The 11596-nt window shown below is 40.9% G+C and overlaps 1 protein-coding gene across 1 annotated transcript; it reads left to right on the top strand.

Moving 5' to 3' along the window:
• Window positions 1-4817: 4817 nt before the first annotated feature.
• Window positions 4818-9623, top strand: LOC311322591 (up-regulator of cell proliferation-like; the record flags this gene model as incomplete). The annotated part of the gene is made up of 2 exons (XM_084454678.1): window positions 4818-4872; window positions 4975-9623. Exons 1-2 carry the CDS (start codon window positions 4863-4865, stop codon window positions 9621-9623), a joined length of 4659 nt encoding a protein of 1552 aa, XP_084310804.1. The 5' UTR covers window positions 4818-4862.
• Between the last annotated feature and the right edge of the window lie 1973 nt (window positions 9624-11596).

Below are 11596 nucleotides of genomic sequence, written 5' to 3'. Positions count from 1 at the left end.
CCAAATGCACTAATGTTAAGATTATCTCAATTCCTGAATTTAGTTGAATCCAACCCAGTTTAATGTTAGCCTAACCTAATTGAGCTTAATCCAACCCAGTTTAATGTTAGCCTAACCTAATTGAGCTTAATCCAACCCAGTTTAACGTTGGCCTAACCTTATTTAGCTAGGTTAATATAGCATCTTTTTCTGAGCGTGAATGCCTTTTTTCAGTTGTTCCCAACAAGGAGAGTGTTTGCGGCCACCTAGAGAAAAAGCACTGTCCTCAGTGTCTTCTTTTCTAGCCTGGCTCCAGCACCTGAATCTGAATTTTTGAAAATGCGATTCATGGTCTGGAAAGGCTCTCATCCTGAATGATTTCTTGGTGAATGGTTGGAGCAATGGTTAGCCGATGAATTTATGCCACCTGTGCCAAACTCGGCTGCTCGTGAGCAAATTGTTATGTGAATTGTTTTGGGTCAGTAATGTTAGGGTACCGATAATTAGAGATGGTAAATGTCAAAAATGTTCTCTCGCATCACAGATATTTTTGTCTGCCAATGTTTTCAAAAATGTTGTTTTGGACATCAGTGCATCACGTTTGCAGAGCATTTTTGATTAAGTGCAAACACTGTGACTGGAAGTTGTGTGTCCTTTAAACATCGATGAACATGTAGAGATAACTCTATTAACTTTTAGGGACTTGAGGACACTCGAAGGGCATCAGGAGGAGACTGTCCAGAGTCAAGACCAGTATGTAGTTTAACAAGTCAAAGTAAGTGGTAATCCTGTCCGAAATGTACATTGACATAAGTCCTCTCTTCATCAAATTAACTCATTGTTGATTTCACACTTCTTACTCAACAAATCAAACCTAATAGATAAAAAGGTAAATAATTTGACGAGTAGAGGCACTTGTGTGAAACATCTCAGTATCACGTTTTAGCCATGCTTAAACATAGAATACACACGTTTAAAAACATGAAATGGACCCGTTGCTTAAACCTGTAATAGAGCCCTTTCTCTTATCGCATATAATAACAATCAGTTGGCAGCCAGGAGGCACAGAGGCAGCGACCATTGGGCAATTCCCCTGCCCTCCCGCAAGCCTCCAGGTGAGCATGCCCGAACAGGGGTATTGAGATATGCGGAGCACGCCCACTCAGTGCCGTCTGAGTAGCTCCACTCCTGGGTCCAGTTTAGTAAATCAGCCTGACCCCTGTGTCCAGTACTGACGTGCATTATAAAACGGCTCTATTACACGTTTAACCAACAAGTCTATTTCACATTTCTTAAACTGTGTGTATTCTACGTTTAAACACATGGCTAAAATGTGACGAGCCATTTCACACAAGTGACTCTACTCGTCTATTACACGTTTAGCTGTGATACCGGGTTGGTACATTAAGGGGCACTGAGGGGATGTAGTAGATAATATGTCAGTCAAATAAGTTAAGGAAGTCTTACAGTGTTTGATCTCATTGCAGCTCTCTTCAGTCATTTGAATGAGGCCCAGTCATCAGGTGGGGTTGAAGTCATGCAGAAAGCAGACACTCCTCACAGTGAGGGGTCACCAGGTCCCACAGGAGGTGCAGTGGCAGACAGAGACACGACCACATCTGCTCCAATCACGGGTCCTACTGGTGGTGACCAGGCAGCATTGATGCAGAACTCCATGATGCATCAACAACAGTGTGAAGAGCAACAAGAGAAGGAACGACAAGAAAAAGAACGGATAGAACAAGTGCCACAAGAACAAAGATTCAATGCACTGCAGCAACCGTTAAGTCAGCTGACTGAAGAGAAGCAGAGAGACAAGTCAAAGCAACAGTGTGTTGCGGCTCCTCAGCTAAACACAAATCCTGATTTAACAAATCAAACATCTTCATTCCCAGAAAAGTTGGACAGTAAAAAGATGCAGCTGCTTGAGGGTAAGACCATATTAATATCCACAACACTTGAACGCTTTCCATAAAAAACACATCTTCTCCTTATCACATGTACTGTAGTATACTAATAAATGTTCCTGTCATAGATGAAACAGGAAAGGGATGGAATAAACAAGAAAAGAAAGAGGCGGAAGTCTCGGTAAGACATAATCTACTGCACCTTCAACAGATAATGAAATATGAAATCTAATCAACTGGATACTACAACAGCATACTCTTGTATTAGTAAAATACATGAAAGAGCCCCTTAAAATCAGGTTAATCTGGTGAAAATACTAATTTGTTAAGGCTTATCCTTATTCAAAGGTTTTTTCAGTGAATCCGCCTACATCGCCATCCGGACCACTGCAGGGCTTAAGTGATGCCCATCAGGCAAAGCAGGAACAGAAAGTGAGTAACCTCTTTCTTCATGTCACTCTCACTGGAATAGAGGGCTTGTCAACTGTTATTCTACAAGTTGGGGATCCTGAAAGGTGTTCGCAAAATGAACAGTAACTGTGTGTAGTGTTTGATAGAAATTAAGTGCTTAAAGGACAATGCTCGTTTTTGACAACCTGGACCTTATTTACGACATATTATAAGACGTTTGACTCACCGAGATCACTTTGGTGTAGTTCGGAGGCATGTAGAAGAAATTTAAAATCCAGCGCAAGCCAGTATATCCATGTAATGGCGGTGGACGGGGCACCGAGAATGCAGTTTCTAAAAATCTATTTTTGGCCGCTAAATGGTTGTTTTCATCAATCTGATTTTATGAATCGACAGTTGTGATTCCCCAAAGCAAGGCCTTGTTGTGGTTTTCAAATACGTGGTCTTTAGCCTCTGTAATATGATCTTTAAACGCCTTTCCCCACTTGCTCCAGCACGCATGCGCACAGGCCAGCGCGCAGACTGGCTATTCTCCGTCTGTAGGCTACACTCGCGGCTCACATTCTCTACGCTACGATCGGATTGTTGGTGCCTAGAATATTGTGTGCAATATGGCTGAATATTTGTCAGATTTAGAGGATCTAGAAAATGAATTAGAATATGACGGACGTCCATATCGTTTTGAGCCAGAGTATACGGACGAAGAGCTCCTTGAAAGGAGGGTGAGGAGACAGAGAAAATAGCCGCTCTGCGCGCTGTGCGCATGCGTGCTGGAGAAAGTGGGGAAAGGCGTTTAAAGATCATATTACAGAGGCTAAAGACCACGTATTTGAAAACCACAACAAGGCCTCGCTTTGGGGAATCGCAACTGTCGATTCATAAAATCAGATTGATGAAAACAACCGTTTATCGGCCGAAAATAGATTTTTAGAAACTGCATTCTCAGTGCCCCGTCCACCGCCATTACATGGATATACTGGCTCGCGCTGGATTTTAAATTTCTTCTACAGGCCTCCGAACTACACCAAAGTGATCTCGGTGAGTCAAATGTCTTATAATATGTCGTAAATAAGGTCCAGGTTGTCAAAAACTAGCTTTGTCCTTTAAGCAGAGATGAATTTCAGCTGTTCTCTACTGCCCTGGCCATCCTGTTTCAACCTACTGACCTCTGTGTGCCTGATGTCCGCATTCTTTTTGAAGCTTGTAAGAAGAGACCTCTGCTGTGGGCATTTCATGGTTTATGGCAGGATAACCTCTCTAAGGGGTTAAATGACATCTCCAGGCACAGTTTATGATCCTAGTGTTTACTAAACTGTGGTCTCCTATTGTGTCATTGTTTTTGGAAAAGCACCTGATCATATCATTCTGCTGTACCACGTGTTGAGCCCTTAAACCTGTTTGTTCGTCATTGTTGATGACATGGAAATTATCTATTAGCCAATCAGATCCTATGAATGTCATATCCGGTCCTAGCTTTGAATATAGAGCGGTGCACAAGAGGAAAAGGTCAGTTATTGGGTGAATCTCTTTTTGTGTTCTTGCCAAGAGCAAAGAGTTGCAACTGTATGTATTTTTGGAATAAAGAACCAGTTTTTGAACTTTCAGATCGAACCTCCACAAGTCTTTTTACTCTTTATTCACTTCTAGATATCTAAATTAAATCTAGCATTCACAAGACCAACATTAACAACCCCCTCATATCTTGTACTGCTTGTGTAATAATTTACCTAATCTGTAATAACATAAAATTACAAACCAGTTCATTGTACCTAGAATGATATTACAGGTATTACTATGTAGTTACATTAAATTTCTACATTTACATTTTAGTTATTTGGCCAATGCTTTTATCCACAGGGACTTAAATTTGTCCAGTGTAAGTGCAGCAATAGTCCCATCCTAGTCATCGTCAAGTGAGAACAAGTGACACCATCAGTCACACTGCTAGCAAAAGGACGATTTTTTTCCAAACGGTATATACTACAAATACAAAAAGTTGAAGGAACATTGGGTAACAATGAGAAACCATGGGGAGAGTTACGATGTGGAGAAGTCAGTGGAGGAGGAGCCCAAGTGTAAAGAGATGGGTCTTGAGTCTCCTGTGAAAGATGAGTAGTGCCTCTGCTGCCTTGGAAGTGGTAGGAAGCTACATAGTCATTTCAACTGAAAGTAAAACAGTATCAAACTAGAAATGGTGTTCGGAGACTGGTGCTCGGTCCTTGTATGCATTTTGTGGCTCTGTGTGCGCTCACGTGCATGCGAGCAGGACATATTTGGTATTACTGCATGCGTTACGCCGCAAGCTTTATGCAAGACCAACCCAGTGTCACATCGATATATGACAGTTTCATTGTTACAACTTGATGGTAACAAACTTGATAGTTCCTTGTCTTAGGGGTGATAATAATCCACTGAGAACGGAAGTGTATATTTATAACTAATAAACAGAAGACCTGGGACTAGAGATCTTGTGTAATGCATTATTCTAAATTCTGCATTTCACCGTTTCATTAGAAGACAGAGAAAACTCTTCAAGGACCAGTGTCAGGAGCTGCTGAAGCCAAGATGTCCAAAGGTAGATGTCCAAGTAAAAAGTATATTACTGAGTAAAAACAGACAACTCGGCAAGCATTTAGCAATATACTAACAATCTAATCTAATCTTTTTTAATTCACAGGACCCAGCCTCATGGAGCTGTTAGCCTTCCTAGGACTGGAAAACCACTATGAAAACAAGCTTACATTAAGTACCGTCCTTGAGATAAATGCAAAGACTGTTTCAGATGAGCCACTTAACACCATGGAGTCACTACCAGGGGCTTTCTTAAAGAGACTGATGATGGCAAATGTAAATGCCAGAGGTGTCAAGTGTGAATCCAGTAAACACAAAGTTCCCTGTTATGATATAGACAACTCAGAAACAGATGCTGATGACAATGTCATTAATCCAACAGATCTGATCACAGCACTATTTCTTTGCTCAGATGGTTTTCTGCACCAGGAGTTGGTCCTGAAAATGTCCGCCTGTCAGTTTGCTGTCCCTCTCCTGCTACCAAACTGTGACACAAAACAAAGCACTCTGATGCTGTGGGCGATGAGGGAAATAGTGAAGAAGTTTAGACCCTCGTCTCAAGCTTCAAAGTCCCTAATTGAGGAGAGAGTTGTAAACTCTAATATCCCAATGGTGTCATTTGTCAGGCTAGGAGAGAGCAGCTTGTCCAAGTCTCAGATTTTGAACAAGTTACTTAGCAACCCTCAACAATACCATGACACGTTTGTTCACCATGACATGGAGTGTGGCGATGCCCCACGCAGAATTTCCAATGGCTTAGTTGAGATGAGCTGGTATCTCCCAAGTGGGAACACAAACATAGACATGTTCAATACACCAGTGGCCGTGGCCAATCTTAGAGGAGACATCACATCCTTTGACCAACAGTTCTCCTTTTTGTGTCAGACATCAGCAGCAGTTTACATTTTCTGTGATGATGTAGAGGCTGATCTTGATATTCTGAGGGACAAAAACACAAAAGCAGAGTTATTTCTAATTGTCAACTCTCAGGTAAAAACATTTAAAGATATAGTGAAAAAATTCACCACAGGTGGTTACATAAAAGAACAAAATGTGATCATCAAGAAAAAGAAGAATGAAGCAGAGTTTGTAAAATCACTGCAGTCTCATGTGGGTGCCAATGCAGCAAAAAGTCCCCTGACAATGGAAGGCATGGCTTGTGTAGCGAGGCAGTGTGGGATTCTGGTTGATGAGGACAATGAAGAGAGCCAGAAAGCAAAGGAGATGGCATATGCAATCACAAGCCACATAACCGACACCTTGGAATTCAAGGCCAAACAGCTACCTTTACAAGGGAAAATCTGGAAAGAACTCTCCCAATTGGAGAAAGAGCGATGTAGACTGCGAAAATCAGGGAATGAAAACATTGAAGTCTACAAGATTTCGCTGGAAAAGAAGGAAAAGGAACTAAGAAATAGACAACAATCTAAAGACATGTCAGATGCAATGGTGAAATTCATTCTTGGAATGTCAAACCAAGGATTGCAGAGATCCTACTTCCTCAAATGGATGCGAATCTATTTAGATAACCTCTCACGGCAGAACCTAACACATCTGAGAGAGAAATATAAAGCTCTCTGCCAAAACTCTCCAGACGAAAAAAAAAGCATTGCAGATTTGGACCAGAAAATATCCGATTGTTCTTTGGGACTTGAGCACTTCTTTCGTGAGTTGGGTCAGTTGTATGAATCTGCATGTTCCCTTCCTGAAAACAGCCCCCGAAGAAAACAGATGGAACATTTGCCTGGATTGTGTGCTCAGATGCTGTTGGATGGTTTCCCCATTGAGCTCGTGGACGGAGATGCATCAAACATTCCATTGAGGTGGATATCAGATGTTCTAACTCATCTTCATGATCTTGTAGACTCCAACAGCAAAATCAAGATTGTGACGGTTTTAGGGGTGCAAAGCACAGGAAAATCCACTCTCCTCAACACCATGTTTGGGGTGCAGTTTGCTGTCAGCAGTGGAAGATGTACTCGAGGTGCATTCATGCTTCTGATAAAGGCAGACAAAGATGTCAAAGAAGAGCTGAAGTGTGACTATATCATGGTCATTGACACAGAGGGACTGAAATCACCTGAACTGGCTCAACTGGATGACAGCTATGAACATGACAATGAACTGGCAACACTCGTTATAGGGCTAAGTGATGTCACAATCATCAACATTGCCATGGAGAACTCCACAGAAATGAAGGACATCCTACAGATTGTGGTCCATGCCTTCATCAGGATGAAGGAAGTGGGGAAGAAGCCAATCTGCCATTTTGTGCACCAGAATGTGTCTGACATGTCTGCTCATGACAACAATATGAGAGACAGGAAGAAATTGTTGGAGCAGTTGGATGAAATGACCCTGGCAGCAGCCAAAATGGAGGGGAAGGAGAACATCACCAAGTTCACAGATGTGATGAAGTACGATCCAGACACAAGCAGTTGTTACATCCCTGGGCTCTGGCATGGGACTCCTCCGATGGCTCCAGTCAATGCTGGCTACAGTGAGGCTGTGTATCACTTCAAGAAGAGATTGATGCAAGATTTCATTAACTGCAGTAGGAACGATAATTTGACACAGTTTGTGCAGTGGACAAAGGATTTGTGGACATCTGTGAAGTTTGAGAAATTCATTTTCAGTTTCAGAAACAGCTTGGTTGCAGATGCCTATGCTACATTATGCAGTGAGTACAATGGTTGGGAGTGGTCATTCCAGAAGAAGATCTATGCCTGGATGACGACTGCTGAAAATAAAATCTCAAATTTTGGCATGGCAGATCCAAATTCACAACAGTTCATTGGAAATTTCCTTGAAGAATTAAACGGTGAAGCCTCTGCTGAACTGTCAAAGGGAGAAAAGAAAATCCAAGAAAACCTGAAGAAATACTTTGAGAAGGAAGACGGACATGTCAATCTTGTCGAAAAATATAAGGAGGACTTTGTCAGCAGTGCAAAAACCCTGAGAAGAGTAACAGAGAATACAGTGCGAAACAAACTAGAGGGGGCTGTTGAAATCAAAAAGGGAATGACTAAGGTGGACAACATCAAGAGCTCACAGGCAGATACAATTGAAAAGAAGGTGCTAGATTTGCTAAAAAACTGTAAAGAGAAAGAATTATCAGATGAGGAGCTCAGACACGAATTTGAAAGCATGTGGAAAATTACTTTGTCTGAGATACACTTCAAAGGACTCCCAAGGCAAGAGGTTGATACAGCTGTATTCAACGAATTGAGAGCAAATTTAAATACAAGAGGGGGCAATGTCAATCAGTTGGTGGTTGAAAACAATTTGAAGAATTGTGGTCAATGCCCCTTTATTGTGGAATCGCTGGGTTTGTGGGAGAAGACTAAAAGTGCTTTAAAGTACTGGGATAGTGACCAGTATAGGAAAGAACTACAGGATTTCTGTGACAACATTATATCACAGTGTCAGGACTTAATCACACAGAAACTTAAAAGTGACGGAGATTACCATGCCACATACATCAGAGTGCTGCTTGAAATAATTGATAAAAAGCTGCGAAAAAGAACAAAGAAACTCCCTGAGAAATGTGAGGTTTCGCTGAAGCTACACATCTGTGGCATTGCAGCAAGACAGTTTCAGCAGAAGCATGATGATTTCATCACTCTCAATGACCCTAGAACATACCTGGAGCAGTCTAAGAGCAAGTACTGTGATGACTTCCTTGACTTGTTTCATGAACGAAACCAGTGTAAGAAGAAAGCTGAAGAATTCACACAACTGTGTTTGCAGCCAGCTGTACAGGACTATGTGACAAAACGGATTGGTCCTGAAATTGTTGAGATAATGAAGACAGGAAAAGGGTCCAAAGATTACAGCACACGAGGGTCTTTCCAGTTCTCCATTTTAGAAGAGCTCCTGACTAAATGTGACTATGACAAATACAAACAGTACATAATGAAGTATGAGCACTTTGTGCAGGGGTGGCTATTTGACAAAATTGTCATTACCCTCTCAAATAAACACAGCAGTCTAAGCAAACTGGAGAAAGAACAACTCTCAAATATAGTTAAAATGATCACTGATGCCGTGTCAAATAAAAAAGAAGCAAAAGCTGAAAATGATATCAAGGCATTTATTCAAAGCTTTTGCAGTGAATTTCAGAAGGAACTTGTCATTCCCAAGGACGCTCTTGATTCCTTTATTAGACTTAATAATGCTAATGTGGCAGAGTTTGCTGGCTACCTTACAGAGTCTGTACAAGATATGCAGAAAACACTCTCAGCTGAGTATGACAAGGGTGTAGACATCAAAAATAGGCTCAGATCTCTGCCATTCAAACCTCAGGACGAACTGTTCACCAGTCTGTTTGGGTGTGGGAAACAATGTCCTTTCTGCAAGGTACCATGTGAAGCAGGTGGGGATTCACACTGCACACACTTTTCGTCCATTCACCGTCCAAAAGGTCTCACAGGCAGGAAAAACAGAGATACAAAAGTGCTGACATTCGATATATGTTCCTCCTCTGTGCTCAAGAGTGATCTACTATTCATCACTTACCTAACTGGAGAGGATGGCCACCCCTACAATGACTACAAGAAATATTACCCTGACTGGGAAATCCAGGGAGATTCCAGCACAGAATCTACAGTGTATTGGAAGTATGTAATGGCCCAATTCAATGGGAGGATTGCTAAAGAGAATTCGGCAATTCCTGCTAGTATTCCAGCAGAGTGGAATTCATTAAAAGCAGAACATGCGATGACAAGCTTGAAACAGTCATTCAATATGATATAATCAGTGAAAGACCAAGATCATTGTTTGTTAGTTAATATTAAACTGACCTTAATATGTTCTCTAGCAAAATACTCCATTGTTTAAGTTGACCCACAATTAACTATTATTTTTGTTTTATCGTCTGAACACAGTATCAGTTTTTTGATGATTTGTAATTTTTCTCAAGTCTGCAATATCTAGTTTTGATACTGTAGCTGAAGGAATCAGTTTTCCCAGGTTATTTTTGTTTCCAATTAGAGCAATCACATCCTACTAACACTATTTTCTTGACCTGCCACAATTTGGAACCAAGAAGAGACTGAATGGTTATTGACATGGACATTGAGATGATCCAGTGGCTATGAGGTGGGATAATGCCCCACTCCCCACAGAGCAGGAGAGTCTAGGGGTAACAGTTCCATTTCAAATGATTATTTTTTTGATTAATTTGTATCTGAATTTCATCTCACATCTTGAATTTACTACATTGCAGTAGAATTGATGGCTGAGTGTGCTTGGACTACAGCTGGGCTATAGAAATATTATTTGTATTCCTTCCAGAAAACTTGTATTACAGAAAAATACATTTTAAATGTTTCCTTAATAATATATGAATAATGATTCATGCCGGTTGTTTATGTAATTTTTTTTTATATATACATTTGGAGGTTTTCTGATACTTCACTGTATGATTTTTGGCTTTTGGAATAATCTGTAGCTGTTAATGTTTAGAATGTCAGTGATGATGATGATGATGATATTGATCTAATATGACACCATGTGGCAACCTAGGAGTTGACTCATAGTATAGTCTTTCCACAGAAGACCGTAGAAGGCTAAATTGTAGTTGTTGTTTTTTAAAATATTAATGGATTAACTCCTTTGCGTTTGTGATGCAATTTATGTTCCAACTTATTCAAAGTAAATTTTTGACTTTTATTTTGTATTGTTTAGCAACTGATTCTGCTCTTGTTTCTAATGATAATGAATTTGATGATAATGATGATGATCTTATATGGAACTTAAGTGGCACTGTGGACCCACATTATAGTCTTAACAAAGACTAGAAGTTTAAGTTGCAGTTGTGCTGTACTCATACAAATATATACTGATTTAGTTCTCAACAAGAAATTATGAAAACTAAGCAACGAATATTTTATGTAATATCTTGACAATAAAATACAAAATCACAGAATATTTCAGTTGCTATTTGTGCTACTGTAACGAATATGAAATATGGTTACTAAAGCCATTTAGATCATTTAGGGGTGTCGTTACATGTTTCTGCCACAAGGTGGCGCACGCACTGTAGAGTATCAACAGGTGGTGTAGTGCGTCTTCCTGTCTCCTCTTTCTTTTCCATCGGAACCTCGTTGTGAAAAGCATGTTGTACCAATCGAGAAAGAAATGAATCTAATCCTAGCAGGGAAGAGACCGTGAGGGGCCTGCTTTGTTCGAGTTAGTCCTTTCACTGCGATAAAAACCCATTATTGAAATTCTAAAGCTCCAACAGTGACATATATAAAATGCAGCTGGAGGACCCATAGATATCTTTGGAAGGGAGGAATTCCTCCCTTGGGCATGTCCCTTTATGGTGGCCCTGAAGTGTCACAACACAACACATCGAAAAAAGGGGCAACGCATCAAAAAAAGTGACAATGCATCAAAAAAAAAGACAACGCATTTAAATAAAGTGACAACGCATCAAAAAGGTGACAACGCAACACAAACCAGCCACAACACAACACAAACCTGCCACAACACAACACAAACCTGCTACAACACAACACAAACCTGCTACAACACAACACAAACCTGCTACAACACAACACAAACCTGCTACAACACAACACAAACCGGCCTCAACACAAAGGAAGTGAGCCACAACACAACGGAAGTGAGCCACAACTGGGGGGGCGGAGTCTCGCCATCCACGAACCTCACAACTCGGCCTCAGAGTGGGCTAGAGACACATGGTCTTCCCCGGTGGGTGC

The sequence above is a fragment of the Borostomias antarcticus genome, assembly GCF_949987555.1.
Source record: "Borostomias antarcticus genome assembly, chromosome: 20".
NCBI lineage: Eukaryota > Metazoa > Chordata > Actinopteri > Stomiiformes > Stomiidae > Borostomias > Borostomias antarcticus.
The sequence above is the reverse complement of the archived record's forward strand: the minus strand, read 5'-3'. Positions and strand labels throughout refer to the sequence as shown.